Raw genomic sequence first — 17,717 nt, 5'->3', positions numbered from 1 at the left:
ATTATTCCTTTTTGGACTTCTTTGCTGCATTCCAAAAGATGAGATAGATGTTCTAGCCATCGAGGCTTCAGGTTATACAAAACCACAGTGATAGGCCCCATCAGTCTAATCAAGGCAACTGACTTTAAGCACCAGATTTTGGAACAGCGGGTTTTAGACTGGTGGAACATTTCTGATTATACAAATGATTATACAACGAATCAGTTTGAGATACAGAGTGTCACAGTCTTCACATAGTGGGGAGGAAGGCAAAAGTCGGCAACAGTACTGACTGAGAGTCAAGTCTTACTATTCAATATGCTCGGAAAACACAAGCAGCGGTGCAGAATTCTATGTTTGTAGCACAGAGGAAAATGGTGGTCCCACAGACCCACAGTGGATCAAAAAATCCCCCCCCCCGTTGTTTTGGCTTGGGGAAAATGGTGCAAGGGGAAAGACTGGAATCCCTCCTTGCTGGAGCTGTGGTTCCAGTATGAATCAGGCCCTGTGGTGCTTGAGTAAGTAAATACCCCAAACTGCCATGGGTCTGTGGGGAAAACTATTCAGCTCATGGAAAATCTGACCCCGACTCATGGACAAACATATCTGCTTGGGGCAGGGGTAGTCAAACTGCGGCCCTCCAGATGTCCATGGACTACAATTCCCCTGAACCCCTGCCAGCATTTGGGAATTGTAGTCCATGAACATCTGGAGGGCCACAGATTGACTACCCCTGGCTTGGGGCATTTTTGGCTGCTTGAGCAGTAGCATTGTATGTGTGTTTCCTTTGTGTGAGCGGACATCTCTATATCTGAGTCTTCTGTTCTTCTTGGCATCCTGACTATACAATCCTGAGCAGAGTTAGGCCCTTCCTAGTTCACAAGTCAACAAACTTTTAAAAGGTGTACTTTCTTTAAGGGTTTTACTGCAAGACCACTATGAGAACTTCTGTCCAGTCATTTTTTAGCTTCTCTTATTCGAATTTCTTTCTTTGCTCTGAGGTAATGAGAACTGGAAACTCGCTTTGCTAGAGTTCTCTGACCTTAGCTGGATGCAAAATTTTGTGTTTGTCTGATTATTCTGTTTGTGTCCAAATTAGGAACAGGCTTTTGAATATTGCTTTTGGATATTTCATATGAGGGCAATCTCCTAACCTGTGAACCTTGCCAGGAATTTAGAAGAGAAGGAAGGCGTTTCCCTTCCGTCTGAACAGCGCAAGCAGCCCTGTAGGGACTACAAATCTTTTTACACCCCACATACAATAGAGAAAGAGGAAAAAGCAAGAAGGGCCACATGGAAGGCACCGATTGTTCAGAAGGAAAAGGGGGATGGTGAAATGGATTGCCGGGTCTGTCTTCTCACGAGGTCTTCTTGTTTCTTAACTGCAGCCACATGTAGAGATGCATCAACCCAACGGGTTTACCAGCCAATGGAGAGCTGGCTACGTCTAGCAAACAGCAGAGTTGAATACTGTCGGTGTGAGAGCGGCCGTAGCCGCTGCCATGCGGTGCCTGTTAAAGGTAGGTCTGGGTTGTGCATGAGACAGAAATTGGAATAAACTGATATTGATGGTGTAGGGTGAGAGCCTGGCATGGCTTCCTTCAAAGACTCCTGGGAAATGCAGGGAGAAGAAAATTAGTTTCAGCAAAAACTCCTTCCACAAGCTAGAGTGCTGTTTTGGAGCGCATCCACATGACATCGGCTTCTAATCATCCTCTTTGAAGGTTTTCCCTGTCCTTGGCAGGCTCTTTTTCAAAATGGTGTCCTATGATGTTTCCTGAGAGAGTCCAGCCAGAGTGCATTTGCATGCCATCCAAAGGGAAGGTGCCCACTTTCAAAGGTCCTGTCCACATCAGCACCATTTTCCTTTCATGAGTTCCTTGCAGGTGCCATTTTCTCCTTCAAGGTGCTCCTGAGCTTCTTTTTTAAAAAATTAGAAATTGTTCTAGAACTATAGTGCTTGTTTCTTGTAATGGCACTTACCAGTATATGTCCCGCATGGGAGTTTGTCACAGCAAAAAACAGCAGGGCCTTGTGTAACTTTGAAGCCTGACCAATTTATCATAACACAATTTTTTTTAACGTGACACACAATTTTTAGAGGTGTTACAAGACTCTCTCATCAGTCTGAAGAGGAATGTGGTCTAGTATTGAGGGAATGAAATTTCAGTATGATAGGCTTGGCTTGAATCCTTACTCTGCTATGGAAACGTACTGGCCAGTCAAACTCTCAGCTTAACCTACCTCATGGGGTGGTTGTTGTAGGGTTCAAATGAGGGAGAGGGTTTTAGGGTTCAAATTGGACATCCTCTGGACCTTGAGGATCAATTACTCCCCGGGGGACCTGGTTTGGATGAGGTCTTGCAATAGGCGAAATCCGTATTCTTGGACAGGGGATGTTGTAAGCCCCTTTAGCTCTCTATGCGGAAGAAAAACAAGAGAGCAGTGCTTAAACAAATCACACTCTTCAAGCACCTCTGTTTTGAAGCCAGACAAAAGCAGTTCTGCCCCATAGAGTTTACCATCCGAATTCCAAGACAGGAGGGGAAACAATGACAAGTGGGAGGATCAGAAGGAAGCCTAAGTGCCATCACTTAGCCTTTGTTTGCCTTGAAGATGAGGCCTAAGCCAGTTTCGGTCTGCAGTAGAAATAAGGCAAGAGAACACAGACTCCCACGGAAGGAGGAAACTGAGGTTTGTTGTGTGTGTTTGTTTTCCTGCCAGCTTGTGCACAACAGAAGTGCTACAACAGAGGCATTTGTCAGCAAGCACTGTACTCCCCCAGCCACTTCATCTGTTCATGCATCCCGGGCTTCACCGGGAAGCAGTGTGAGATCGGTAAGTATGCCATCCTGGAAAAAGATGAATGGGTGCGATATCGGCAGGAGGACTAGCCTGCGTTTACTGAATCCTTGCCTGACCTTGGTCACCTCTCAGTGTTCTGTAGTGAATGCAGATGCTGCTGGGCTACAGCTGGAAGTGGACAGTATAATATAATACATACAGGGCAGGACTGGGGGTGTGTTCCTGGCTTTTTAAAGCAGTTCTGAAATTTGTACCAAGAAAACTGACCTTAATAAACTCCGTGCAGTGAAGAAGCTTTGGTGCAAGGGTGGTCAAACTGCGGCCCTCCATATGTCCATGGACTACAATTCCCATGAGCCCCTGCCGGCACTGGGAATTGTAGTCCATGGACATATGGAGGGCCGCAGTTTGACTACCCCTGCGATCTGCCTAGTTTTCATGGCTGTTTCTACTAGTTGGGGGAAACACCCCGGGAATCTGAACTGCCTTGAAAGAAGGAAAATAAGAATCTCAGTTTTTAGGGTTTTTTTTCACAATCTGCACTCTACTCAGGGCTCTTTTTAAAAACTCCCCCTCCCCCAGCTTGAGACTTCACCAGATATTGGCCACATGCCTTAAAGAGTATCATCTTCCTAATAACACTAAGGCTTGCTTGTGGACACGCTAGTGAGAGTTTCCTGGTTTCCCTGCTCAGTGTAGGAGCTACATTAGCTGTATTGTGTGACATCTCCCCACCAAGGGAGGACAGAAAGGAAGCAAGACTTAGCGTATGCCAAGTAGTCATTATGGGCTATGAATGGATCTCCTGCTCCTATGAGTTAATTGGGTATAAGTTTCACTCTAGCCCCTTGCAGACCCCGGTAGCGATGGCTCATCCAGTCTCTTATTCCAATTTCATTATTCATGATGTGCCAGTGCAGAGCTGACTCACAGGCAGATACTTTTGCAGGAACACCCTTTGTGTTAGGGCTCTGTTTCATGGAACTCACAACAGCCAAGTGGACTAACATGGGTGATATTTTCCCCCTTATCTGGCACAGATGCCGAAGCCACGTGTTACCATGATGCAGGAGCGACGTACAGGGGAATGTGGAGCACGACCGAAAGTGGAACAGACTGCTTAAACTGGAACATTAGTGTGTTGGCGCAGAAGCGATACAACGGGCGCCGGGTGGATGCCATGCAGCTGGGACTGGGCAATCACAACTATTGCCGGTGAGAGGATAGGCTTGGGCTGGTCTATAGCCCTTGCCTGGCAAATATTCCATCCCTCTTTCACAATATCTTAGGTTTGGGAAGGGTCAAACGCTGCAGTTATCAAAGACACAGGTACATATAGGCCTATATGAATATTTTTTTTTCTGTTATATAAAATTTGGCTTTTGCGAAGCTGCAAGGTTTTTTAAAAAAATGATGAATTTCTATTTTTATTGATGGTGCTAAGAGTATCTTCATGCATTCCCTCTCTCTAGAAATCCAGATGGGGACTCCAAACCCTGGTGCCATGTATTCAAAGCAGGGCTGTATTCCTGGGAATACTGCAGCATCTCGTCCTGCTCCAAGAGTAAGTGTATATGTCTCCTTCTCAAAATGGCACGCGGGGCAAAATAATGGGCCAATCAGCTTCTGGTTTCTGGCTGGCTAGGCTTTCACTTCCAAGGGAAATTTAGCCAAAGTCACTTATAAGCCATTGTTGCTGGTGGTTCCCTTTACTATAAGAATGCAGGGGATGTTTCGCCTGCAGGGAGCTGCTTTTTGCTTGTGCTCAGAGGGGTTTTTCTTCAAACATTCCAGGATTAAAACCAAACACTTTTCCTGGTATGTATGAAGCCTTTTTAAACAATGTTTGTTTGTTTATTCCCGCTTTTTAGAGTGCCACTCCCAGCATAAGCCATCTCGTGGTCGTTTACAATTTATAAAACCAAAATAATTACAGAATAAAACACACAAAACCCTCATTACAATTACAAATGATGTGGAGTAACCAAATTTTTGTTCTCTCCTGGATCCACCACCCTGCTGTTCCCAGTCTTGTTTCGTACATAGATGACCCTGGGTGACGTTAACCCGGGGGGGGGGGGGAACGAATCCTAAGGAGATAGGGCGGGATCCTCAGATTGGTAACTCTGGTCTCCGGTCTTTGGCAAACACCATTACTGATGCTGATCCATTTTAAAGACATAACCAACTAATACTGAATCTAATCTTGTACTTCCGCTCTTCTTTGGTAACACTGTCTTAACAAATGAGGTGTCCATGAGGCTGTACAGAATTTTGTAAACAAGTAGGCTGGTCCTTGACCCAAGGATCTTATAATTGGACTCTGATGGTGAAGAAGACAACCGAGAGAAGGGGGTGGGGTTGCTGAATGTTTACTTCTATATAATTCTATTTTCATAATTAGCAATTTCCAATTAAACTTGCAATTCCCACCCCCATCTCTTTTGTCGCAGGAAACGATGGTTGTGTTTCTGGAAGGGGCACTGATTACCAAGGCAGCCACAGACACACGGAATCTGGTGCCACTTGCCTGAGGTGGGACTCCAAAATCCTCACTAACAAGTTCTACACAGCCTGGAAGACCAACGCACAGCAGCTTGGCCTTGGCAGCCACAACTACTGCCGGTAAATGGAGTCCCCACTTTCTCTTTGTGGAGGGCCTGTTCAATGACCACTGAGTAGTCAACTGACAGGCTTTTCTTCTCTGGTCTACTAAGATATCATGGTTGTTTCCAGAAGAATGTCCAGAGGCCTAACTATCCAGGCAAGCTCTTCTGCATAGCCTCTGAGAGCCAGTATGGCTGTGCAATGTCCCACTGAGTTGGAGTTTGGAGAAGCATGTGCCATGTCCTTCTCCCCTCTCAGGGAGGGCTCAGTAGTGCCCATTTAGGGAGGAATAAGATTTTGGGCCAAGAAAGCTGCTTCACATGGTAGTCATGAATTTTCCAATAGAATGACATGCACTAGAGGCCACAACTGACTGGGAAGTCTCAGTTACATAGGCACACACATGGCATGTCTTTAAAAGCTCCAAATAGGGCCTAATGCAGGAGATCCATCACCAGGATCCCCTGTGGTGTATGTGCTGCTCAATGCAGCATTTATGAAGCTTGTGGATTTGATGTGGGTGTCTGTGGGAGGGGGATTCTGACTCTTTTCATATAATGTATCCAGTATAAATGTCCCCAAGTGGCAATTAATACAAGGTCCATCTGAACTTCCCTGCTCAAGATAGCTGGAATTGTGGAGAGCATGTACTTGGGGGGAAATTATACAAGACAAAACGGTTAAGTCCCTCCCATGTAGGGTAGCTTATTATTATTATTATTATTATTATTATTATTATTATTATTATTATTAGTAGTAGTAGTAGTAGTAGTAGTAGTAGTAGTAGTAGTAATAAACACTTGCAACATGTTACTGATCTCCCATTTTACACTTATGTCTCAAGTGTAACCACAAATGTTTTTAACATCTTGTATGAAGCAGTAAATTCTGCAATTCTGGTTTATAAAGTCTCACAGCTAAAGTGGAAATTTTAACTGTACTCCAAGCTCAGGGGTGAAAATAACTTAATCATAGAATCATAGAGTTGGAAGGGTCCATACAGGCTATCGGGTCCAATCCCCTGCTCAGTCCAGGGTCAGCCTAAAACATCCAGGATAATTATCTGTCCAGCCACTGCTTCAAGGCTATCAGTGAGGGGGAGCTCAGTACTTCCTTAGTACTTCCTTAGGCTCAGTACTTCCTGATTCTACTGCTTAAATGTCTCTCAGGATGCTCAAAACAGAATGGGAGGTACCACTTCTGCCAGATTGTTACTGATGCCCATATCCAAACAGGCATTTGGTTGAGATCAGAGGTAATCAAAAGCGATTGAAGGGCCCCTGCTCCCCCCTGCCCCCCCCTCAGAATTCCACCAATGCTCTGGACCTGTTTGTATTGTTGCATGGTTGTATTGTTTATATTGTTTATACTGTTATATTGTTATATGGTTACAACTATTAGTATTCTTATTGTAAGGTATTCACTTGTTTATAGACTGTTTTATGTATTGTTCTTTGTTCCGATGTAAACCGCCTTGAGCCTTCGGGGAGGGCGGTATATGAATGAATGAATGAATGAATGAATGAATGAATGAATGAATGAATGAATGAATGAATGAATGAAACTGCCTTCTGAGAGCCAGTTTGGTGTAGTGGTTAGGAGTGCAGACTTCTAATCTGGCATTCCGGGTTCAATTCTGCGCTCCCCCACATGCAGCCAGCTGGGTGACCTTGTGCTTGCCACAACACTGAAAAAGCTGTTCTGATTGAGCAGTGATATCAGGGCTCTCTCAGCCTCACCCACCTCAGAGGATGTCTGTTGTGGGGAGAGGAAAGGGAAGGCGACTGTAAGCCGCTTTGAGCCTCCTTCGGGTAGAGAAAAGCATCATATAAGAACCAACTCCTCCTCCTCCTTCTTCTTTTAGTGAATCAGACCCTTTGTCTACCAGCATCAGACTCAGTATGCCTAAATTGGTAGTGGCTCTCCACAGTCTTGAGCAGAGGGTTTTCACATCACCTACCACCTCATCCTTTTAATTGGAGGTGCTGCTGACCTTGGAACCTTCTGCATGCCAAGTAGATGCTATGGCCCCTCCATAACACACCACTCTTACATATGGCACCTTGGGGAAGAGTCAACCCTGAAATACTAATTTCTCTGTTTTGTGTTTTGCAGGAATCCAGACAATGACACCAGACCATGGTGCCATATCCTGAAGGGAGGCAAGACACAGTGGGAATTCTGCAATGTGCCAGCTTGCCGTAAGGAAATTTGGCTGTCTTGTTTTCCTTGCCCATCCTGAGCCATAGCTCCTAGCTGGTTGCAGTCAGACCTAATGCTGTTGACATGGTAGAGTCTCTGGGACAAAACTAGCATTAGTTTTATGGTAGAGTCTCTGGGACAAACCTAGCATTAGTTTTATGCTGGTTTAATGATGGCTTCTCCTTCCCAAGGAATCTTGGGAAGTCTGAGCTACGGTTCTCAGAGGTCCCTAGAGAAAAGGTTTAATGGTAGAGTCTCTGGGACAAACCTAGCATTAGTTTTATGCTGGTTTAATGATGGCTTCTCCTTCCCAAGGAATCTTGGGAAGTCTGAGCTACGGTTCTCAGAGGTCCCTAGAGAAAAGGTTTAATTCTCTGGTGTAGATCCACTCCTTGTCTTCTGCACAGGACTCTTTCCTGGCAATGAATTTAACTTCAGGAGGTGGCTTATACATTGTGAAATGCCTTAATTCTTTTTTCCCCCACATCTACAGCCACCTGTGGATTGAGGAAGCAGAGTGAGGCCCAGTTCCGGATCAAAGGAGGCCTCTATTCACAGATCCAGTCACACCCATGGCAGGCAGCTATTTTTATCCGGTACCGGAGAGTGCGAGGAGAGCACTTTCTCTGTGGAGGGATCTTAATCAATTCCTGCTGGGTCCTCTCAGCGGCCCATTGTTTTGCCGGCGGGTAAGGAGCAAGTCTGCCTGATGCCTCTTCTCTGGGTTTCCTGCTATCTAGAAAGCAGCAGGCTGATCTGTCATTCTGCTGTTTGCCACCAGAATTTCACAGGCTGAAATGGAGTAGCATCCATATGGGACCGTTGACCCAGTGCCACTGGGTGGAATGCCTTCCAGGGACTGTTGCTGTCCACGGCTCCCTTATGGAGTGACAGCTGGTAGTGTGTCTTCAGCATCCTTCAACCTGCAGTGAATCTTGTCATCACAGGGGTGCTGTAGGTCCAGCCTTGGGTCCTCACAATTGCAAGAGCTCCATAACTGATTTAGGTGGAACCTGGCAGCAGAGATCTGTGGTCCATCCAGAATCTTAATCCCAGATCTGGGTCCCAAGCGCTAGTTGGGGCTGCCTGCAGAAGGGACACATCTCCTTATCAAAACCAGAAAGGTTTGATTAGGGATTTGTGTTTGGCTAATCTGAGCCAGAAAAAAAACATTTCAGCTTTATAGATTGTGATATTTTTGGTGCTCTGAAATGACTGAGCCTGAAAAATCCAGAAAATATTCAGGACCACCAGGTAGATAACGTTGAAGAGTGTTTAAAGGGATTGCAGTCTCTTTGACCACCTTCCAGGTGAACTCATGGCTTGGAGAAGGTGTTTAAACTCCCCTTGGAGGTCACTAGCACTGCGACTTGCAAAAGGCATTTAAATTTTAAACAGACCTCATTGCTTTTAAATGCCTTTTCCCCTTTTCCCTTGAAAACAATGGAAGCAGGAGCACCTTCTTTGGAGGCCTATAGAATTGGACTCCCTGGTCTAATCTTTTTCACACTTTGAGGGCGGGGGGGCGTTGTCAAGGAGAGGCACCCGCATCTATGCTGCAAATGTTGTGCCTCTACCTGAAAATAGCAACTTTCCCAGAGCTCCACATGTTCCGTGACTGATTCTGCATAATGGAGCAAAAAAAAAAAAAATCAGCGTGCCTGAATATTTACCAAATCTTGAATACCAATATTAGGATTCAGGAGTATCAGAAAATACTGATATTTTTCAGGTTCAGTATACCCAAACTTGAAGAATATTGCTGGTTTGGAGGGGGTTTTGTACATCCCTAGGTTTGATGTTTCACACAAGTACATGAACCTGCTTTATAACAAGTCAAAAAGTCGATTTGTCAGGGTCTAATTGTCTAATCAGACTGGCAGAGTCTTGGGCAGAAGTCTTCCACCTGACCTACTAGCAGAACTCTGGATAGGCCATGCAACAAACTCCCACACAAAATAAATAAATGTCTTCTCAATGGAGGTACCAGGGACTGAACCTGAGGAACTTCTGCATGCAAAGGAGATGCTCTACCCCTGAGCCCAGGTCCCTCAGTTTGTGCATAAATGTACTGTGGAGGTAGTTAGTTAAATTAGTGTATCTGCTTTGTTCTTCAGACTTTAGAACACGCTTGTGGTTTCAAAAACCACGAAATGATATGGCATCCTGTTGTTTTTTTCTTCTTTGGCAAGAGGCTGTGTTTTCTAATGGCATAGCAGGCAGCTGCTTGATGAGTCAGACTGGTCTAGGCTTCATGACTTCCAGCAAGGATCCTTTCCAGCCCAGCTAACTGGAGTTGCTAGAAAATAAACCTTGGACTTTCTTCCTGCCACGTATATGCTTTACCTCTGAGTTATGGCTCTGTCCAAGTGCTGAGTCTCTGCAAAAGAAATGTGGTGATCAGGAGGGTTCTGTGTGATGAGCTGAGACTGCCTGCTGGGGGGCACAAAAATGCAACCCCCTCCACAGCAGTAGCTCCAGGGAAGATTGGGCTGCTTCCCCCAAGCCCCCCTCCCCTTTCCCTGCTCAGCTATACTGTAGCTTCAGTGCAGCTTGGTAGAAAAAAGGGGACAGAGCTCTTGAAAGGGCCAAAGGAGAGAGGAGCTCTGTTAAGTTGTTCCCCACTGCCCACAATGGGGATGCCTCTTTGCAGTTACCTCTTTGGTCAGACTAGATGTATTTTTGATACAATTAAACGAAGGAAATTCTGGGAAGCCCACCGGTCATGTGCTCTGAAGGAGCACAGCATCATGTAGACATTTCACTTAACTTAGCAGAGTGCTGTGTTCTGTGCAGGGAAAATCCTCATGTAGAAGTAGCCTGCTATGGAATTACAAAAAATCTCAACCTTCCTTTGGAAAAAAAAATCAAGTTTCTAGTCATCTCGGTGGCAGGTGCTCAAGCACTTGGCATACTCTGCTGAGAGGAAGATGTTTCAGGTTCCCTGGAAGGTTGCAGTCTTCACCCTTAGAAGGGTTGAAGCCATTGGGCATAGAGAGACCGAGAGACTGCTTCCTCTCATCTCCACCCCACCCATTCCAAATACCTGCCAGAAAGGACTTTGCTCTTAGAGCTAGTATCCCTGGGGCCACATAAGTGAAAGGAGGGATGCACTGCCAGGAGCTAGAATCCCAATAGATGTGGGTTGGGTTTTTAGGTGCCCATATTCTAATCTGATCTTGTTAGGGACCTTGGAGCTCATTTGATTGAAAGGTGGGCTACTAATACCATTACAGTAACTATCAGGGTGTTCCTTTCATCCCTCCTTTCCCCTGTCCAATCTCTGCATTGGCAAAGCATTCCAAATTCATTTCAAAATGTAAAATATGGCAGCGGCAGAAGAATATGGAGGCAGAATCAGAATAGAACAAGAAGCAGAAAAACTATGTCAACATGTGCAAATGTATTTCGCTTTTACAGTTTTGGTTGGGTTGCAGAATTTGCTTTCCTAGTAGTAGAACATATTTTGGAGGCCAGAAGTGCTGTCTTCTAAGACACATAGTGCTTCTCATATAAACAAAATTTGAGTCCAGTGGCACCTTTAAGACCAACAAAGTTTTATTCTGGGTAAGTGTGCATACAAACAAAGTGCATGCACATGAAAGCTTATACCTAGGATGAAAGCACCTTTAAGACCAACCATCTTTGTCCTTTTGCTTCAGACCCACCTGAATCTGTTTCTTATAGGGTAACAATAAATGCAACAAACTTTTATAAACTGGCCAGTATTATCTCTGAAGTGTGCACATCGAAGGGAGAGGGGGAGGCTTGCCCTGGGTTTTTGGAGCTATACTGAAAGTAGAAAAGCTTCCAGCACACACTTTTATGTATGATGTCAGCTTTAGAAATCATGGTTGTAAATGGGACTTCCAGTCCTTATTAGATGATCAGGACTTCACTTTCAGAGGAAAAGGTATTGCACATGAAACGTGCTGACTACAGTAGAATAATCTTCTATTCTGCAGGACTGTTGTCAATCGCCTCAAGGTTGTGCTGGGTAGGACTTACCGGATGAACCCTGAAGAAAATGAACAACAGTTCGAAGTGGAGAAATATGTCATACACGCAAACTTTGACCCGAACACGTTCGACAACGATATCGGTAAGACTCATTCCTGGTGCCTTTTGGGAGCAGATGCATTCTGGGAGCAGATGTAACATTTCCATCTTAATGTCTAAGCACTCTCTTCTCTCCCTCCCCCCAGTTTTGCTGAAGCTGAAGTCCCGCAAAAAAGAGTGTGCGAAAGAAACAGACACCGTCCGTGCTGCCTGTCTCCCAGAGGCTGGGCTGAAATTGCCTGACTGGACAGAGTGTGAGATCTCAGGCTACGGCAAGCACGAGGAATGTAAGACTGGCTTTGCTCCATATCCTCCCCTACAACCTCTGTGCTGTGGAAAAGTTCTATGCTCAACAGCTGGATTTTTTTCCTTGACCACTTCTGTGTTTTGAGTCCTCCATCTCTCACTCTGATACCCTTTATGGCACTCACAATTTGCTGTTTAAGGTGGTTGTCTTATGGCAGGACTGGAATCACTCTAGGGTGGATTTTGTACTTGCTAAATTCAAGCCACTTGATAAGATGGAAGGCAAACAGCTGCCAGGTCTCATCCCTTTTGCAGCTGGAGAAATAGCCTCGGCAATAGCAGCTCCCTAAGCAAGCCCCTTTCCTGATATCCATGAGCTGCATTCCTATCTGGTTACTTACTGTTCTGCACAACAGAGCTGTTGAGGCACCAGAAGGGCATCTGGCTTCCATTAGAGCAAGTTAAATCATCTGATTCCTGAATCTTAATCTCCAAGTACACCTCCCTGCTTGCTTCTCAGACTTTCGCGTCTTGAGTTTCTAAACTAAACAAGGGGTGGTGGTGGTTGTGAAGTGAAAAGTCATGGGGCTTGAGCAGGGATGGGTAATTTGTACACATGGTTCTTACTCATTTAGCATGGTCTTTCTCTCTCCTCAGTTTCTCCCTTCTACTCGGAACGTCTGAAGGAAGGTCATGTGAGGCTGTATCCAGACAGCCGCTGCACGCCTCAGCAGCTCTCTAACAGGACCGTTACAGAGAACATGTTGTGTGCAGGAGATACACGGCATCTAGATGATGCCTGCAAGGTAAACTCAAGTCCTCAGAATATGAGAATTGCTTTGCAGGATCAGACTAAAGATGATTTAGTCAAGGACCTTCCTTCTAACAGCAGCCATCCAAGTGATTTTTCCCAACAGCTCAAATAACCTGACCACCTGGATCACTTCAGGTCAGGAAAAGAGCAGGGTGGGGTGATGAAGCTATGTTTGCTGTGATCTTAATCTTAAAACACACAGAGGAACTGAGCAGAACCCACATCTTACTGTTATACATGGTGGGCACCCCAACCCTGACCTGTGACTTTGTGATGTGTGAATTGGCTTGAATTGTAAGATCTGGCAAGTTACATGGGCCTTTTCAGCATTCTTTGGAATGGTCATAAAGAAGTCAGAAAATAACCTTCCCTTTCAACCTTTCTTTTTTGGGGAGTTGGGGGTGGGGTGGGTGGGTGGGTTGCAAGACAGCATTACTCAGATGTACATTTGATAGAAGACAATATGTAGAGTACAAGTTTGGACTACAGGGCCTTTTCTAGTTTGTGAAGATTTATTTTGCATGCTGTTTGTCTGTTTCTTAGCTGTGCTGGGTATGATCCATTTGCCTGGTGGTGGTGGTGGAAGAGCAAAATGCCACCAAGTTGCAGTTGACTTACGGCAGCCCCATAGGGGTTTCAAAGCAAGAGACTTTCAGAAGTGGACTTCCATTCATTGGGTTCCCTTGAGCCCCTATTTGGTGGGAAAGCGGTTTAGGAATATTTTCATAAGAAAGGAACAGATCTGGAGTCCCGTTAAAGGAAAACACGTATTGCATTTTTAGTTTGGATTTCTGGCACCAAAACTTCACAAGTTGGCCTCATTAAGGATTCCAGAGGAAATATTCTGGTCAGTCCTCCTCACTTCCTTGCTTTTCTTTTCTGCTGCAGGGTGATTCTGGGGGCCCTCTGGTTTGTCTGAAAGATGGCCACATGAACCTCATTGGCATCATCAGCTGGGGTGATGGCTGTGGGAAGAAAGACACACCCGGTGTATACACCAAAGTGGTTCGTTACCTGAGCTGGATTCAGGAGAACATGAAGCCCTGATGGCATCAGAGAGCCACGTTAAAGCCTCCCTCCTGTCCTCCACCCTTGAATCTCCTTGTATCAGGGAGATGCGGTGGATGGCAAAACAAGAAGGTCGTCTCGCGATCACCATGACTGGCAGAAGAGGGGCATGTTGTGGTTTGTGCCTTCCGTGCCTCTTCAGAGGTGATTAGTTTGGGTTGTGTGTTTTTTCTGTGCCTGTTCACTGAGTCGCAGGAGTGGAGCTGGTTCCAACAGCACCCTTCCCCAAGAAGCACTCGAGTTCGGCAGGGAAATTGCGCACAGGGCTGCTGGAGACACCTTCAAGTGCATCTGGAAAAGCTTCATCCATTCTGGAAAACGAACTGTGAACTTCGCCTACACAGAAGCATGGACACATGCTTGGAGGGACTCATTCACATCCTGCAAAACTTCCATTCCTGGTGGATGTGACAATGACCGGCTCTAGCATTAGAGTGGGAGGGCCTTGAGCAAAGGATGAGTGAGAATGTTTAATAGTTTTGTGGCCCTTCTTGGGCATCCTGTGTTAAGTGACAATAGCAGTGCTGTTTTATCAGTATTTATCTGACTGAGTGGTGATATCAAGACTCTCTCAGCCTCACCACCTCACAGTGTGTTGTGGGGAGGGGAAAGGGAAGGCAAATGTAAGCTGCTTTGAGACTCCTTTGGGTAAAGAACAGTGGGTCCTTTGCAGGCCCTGCAGGCCATAAACCATGCCTGATCTTGACACCCTTTCAAGCCAGCATTTGTTACCAAGAGATGTCAGCATATGGAGAGAGAGAACTGGTTAAACAGAACTAAAGTGGAATTGGTTGTCGGGAAAGGGATGTTTGTTCCTGTTAGAGATTCAGATGGTATCACAGTTCAGCCAGACTCCTAGCCCAAGTTTTCTTTGACTTTTCCTTCTTGACAAAACTGAAGATAATTTTTATACTCTGTATTTAAACCTTCCTGCTATGTACTTGAATAAGACAGGTGTTTTTTTTTTACTTTAAATTGTCTTTGATGTGTCTCTCATGTATTAAACTGTTATTCTATCAGACGTCGGTATTTTAAAGTAATTGGTGAACACTGCTTGAATTCTTTTCAGACAAATCAAAGAATTTGTGTTTTCTCCTGCGTAATACACATTCATTCCAGTTGGTCTTGCACAGATGTTCCTACTGCATCTTGGCCAGGTGCTATGAAAGCAGTTGTGCCTAAATGAAGGATGGGGCATGAAAGGATAGAATGGTGTAGTGGTTTGGTTGTAGTGGTTAGGAGTGCAGACTTCTGATCTGGCGAGCCGGGTTTGAATCTGCGCTCCCCCACATGCAACCAGGCTGGGTGACCTTGGGCTCGCCAAGGCACTGATAAAACTGCTCTGACTGAGTGGTGATATCAAGACTCTCTCAGCCTCACCACCTCACAGTGTGTTGTGGGGAGGGGAAAGGGAAGGCAAATGTAAGCTGCTTTGAGACTCCTTTGGGTATAGAAAAGCGGCATATAAGAACCAACTCTTCTTCTCTTCTTCTACATCACTTCAGCCCAGTAGTTTCCCAGTGGTGGTAGAGGGCATGAAGGCTGATTGTGTTAGCATTGTGATCACTGTTCCCAGCTTGTGCAAAAACCTCTACATCTCTCACCAGTTCCTGATCCTTGAGTTTCCAGCTGGGGGTTGGCAAATACCTGGAGATTTTGGAGAGGGAGGCTGTGTAAGGAGGGTTTTGAAGGGGAGTAGAACCTCAGTAGGTCACAATACCTGAGAGTCCTCCCTCCAAAGCAGTCTTTTTCTCCAGAGGAATTGATCTGTCACCTGAGAGAAGTTCTATTTCTGGGAGATCTCCAGCCCACACCTGGCATTTGGTCAGCTTCCTTGAGCTTCACTTAGAACCTTTCGGATTGGCTCTGTGACCAGCTGTTCCAGTGTGCAATAGCCTATGATGCTTAGGAATCTCATATCTACAGCATGACTTGAGTATAAGCTTACCCAGTCAATGTGAGGGTAGCTGTAGTTGCTCAGTATCACATTATCTGCTTTAGTTACTTCCCTTATTTCCTTCTCCATCCCAAGACCAGCCTCAAGTATTTGAGCAAGTGGGAATTAGATAAACGCAATGTAAACTTGTTAATGAGTCCTTTCCTTTTCAACAATAGAAAGGTTACATAAGCAAAACTGTTGCACTGGAACTCGTCTCAGAGGAGCACTTAAGACAGAGTCAGGAGGACTAGCTTTCCCTGTACCCCAAAGGACTGTATTATTGTGCATAGTTCAAACATCCTTTATATTGAAGCTGATGATTTAACTGGTGCTTCTTGTTGGGGAAGGGGTAACTTAAGAATGAGAACTGTCCTGTATTCCAAACTGTGAAGTCTAATAAGAGTTTCCCAGAGAGATTGCTAACAAAGGGGAGGCAGGCTCCCATTTCCCCTGAAGAGTGTAAGACCTTGATTTCAGACACAGTCTGCTGTCTGTACTGATCTAGTGAACTTATCTGTGGATTTATCTGCAGTGGTAACCAAGGAAAGGTCAGGGGTTCTGTTGTCAGGACTAGATTCTGTGGCAAAAGTTAAGGGCCCTCAAGTATACAAGACCATTAAGACCAAAGTTTAAAATTACTTAAGTACACTTTACTTGACAGTGTGTGATGGGAATGCAAGAAAGAGGGGAATCATGTGAAATGGTTCCTTTCCCTCCTTATGCCAGCAGAGAAACTGGTAGGACTCAACCCAATGGTATCAAAGCAAACAGGACCATCTTATAAATGGGTGCTGGCTGGAGGCAGCAGCAGCTGGGCATGGAAAGTCCACTTCTGAGAGGAAACCCATTTTTACCCAGAACAGGCAGCTCTACCCCATGTCCAGCTTGGTCACTGAGCAGCAACTTGTAAAGGATGAACAATCCTGCAGGATTTAGCTGGACTGCAATAACTCCCCTGCACACCTGCCTAGCCTACCATGACGTGACCCCTGGTAATAGTTACAAATTTAATGGAACTTTAGATCTCATGTGCCTTTCAGGCACCCTTCCAAGTCCAGTGAACAGGCTTAGAAAGCTATACTTTTACTTAAGGCTATACCATGTGTATCTTATAGATCTGTCTACTGTTGAAGAACTACTAAGTTACGTAGACCTATTCGTAAGTCTGCCTGTATCTGTATTGGAAACATGTACCCAAATGACTCTCAGACAAAACTTTGGGGCTGGTCTGCATGTAATTAAAGCAGAATCAGGTTGCAATACCTGCAGGATGAGGGACTGGCTTTGTCAGAGTTTTGATGCACAGTGGCATTTCATCATTCCAAGACCCCGCCATTCAAAATTAGAGGTTGTATATTGGTCACAAGGAAGCAATATGCAGTAGTCAGAAATGAAAACATGGGCAGAGAAATGAGCAGGCATCCTGCAGATTGCATGGGATTTATTGCCTAGATACAGCTTATTGCTGTCCATCCAAAAGAGCTAGGCAGTCCAAGTATGGAAAGGGCTCAGAAGAGAGCTATGGTGGAAATCAGAAGGATCATGCTATTTCCCCTTCCTCATCCCACAGACCAGGACAGATCTGATTCATGCTCCGGCAGAGTTTAACCAGCACTATGAACTGGAGGGCCATGTTCAGATGTATCTCTTGCGGGGTCACATCCAGCAGCTCAATGGACCAGGCTGACTCACAGCATGGAGACTTCCAATGGTTGCTGTTGACACAGACTTGAACCAGCCCTCAGAAAGGATTTTACCCCAAAGCACATCAAATTCCAGGTCAATGAGCAAACTGGCCAGGCTCCAGAGGTCAACTAAGCAAGCATAGCATGTGACCAAAGGAACCAGTGTGGTTTTCAAGATAACCACCACTAAAACTGCATAGTGTGACACATCAGAGCTCATTTAAAAGGGAGGGGGATTTTATAGCTGAAGGCTGCGGAATGATCTATGGTTGGTATAAAAGCATTCCTTTTTTTGGAGTGGGGAGGTTATAAA

General features: G+C 45.3%; 1 protein-coding gene across 1 annotated transcript in view; it reads left to right on the top strand.

Annotated features, from left to right (window-relative positions):
* The window catches only part of PLAT (plasminogen activator, tissue type), a 29,187-nt gene extending 14,386 nt beyond the window's left edge, over positions 1-14,801 (top strand). Inside the window, exons 4-14 of the mRNA XM_077305363.1 lie at positions 1,368-1,499; positions 2,704-2,817; positions 3,825-3,999; positions 4,257-4,348; positions 5,238-5,409; positions 7,507-7,592; positions 8,087-8,282; positions 11,559-11,695; positions 11,799-11,939; positions 12,556-12,704; positions 13,601-14,801. Of these exons, the coding sequence (XP_077161478.1) occupies positions 1,368-1,499; positions 2,704-2,817; positions 3,825-3,999; positions 4,257-4,348; positions 5,238-5,409; positions 7,507-7,592; positions 8,087-8,282; positions 11,559-11,695; positions 11,799-11,939; positions 12,556-12,704; positions 13,601-13,759 (1,553 nt within the window). The 3' untranslated portion in view covers positions 13,760-14,801. The remainder of the gene's footprint in view (positions 1-1,367; positions 1,500-2,703; positions 2,818-3,824; positions 4,000-4,256; positions 4,349-5,237; positions 5,410-7,506; positions 7,593-8,086; positions 8,283-11,558; positions 11,696-11,798; positions 11,940-12,555; positions 12,705-13,600) is intronic.
* Positions 14,802-17,717: the final 2,916 nt, after the last annotated feature.

Source organism: Paroedura picta, chromosome 12 (assembly GCF_049243985.1).
Source record: "Paroedura picta isolate Pp20150507F chromosome 12, Ppicta_v3.0, whole genome shotgun sequence".
NCBI classification, from domain to species: Eukaryota; Metazoa; Chordata; class Lepidosauria; order Squamata; family Gekkonidae; genus Paroedura; species Paroedura picta.
The sequence above is the reverse complement of the archived record's forward strand: the minus strand, read 5'-3'. Positions and strand labels throughout refer to the sequence as shown.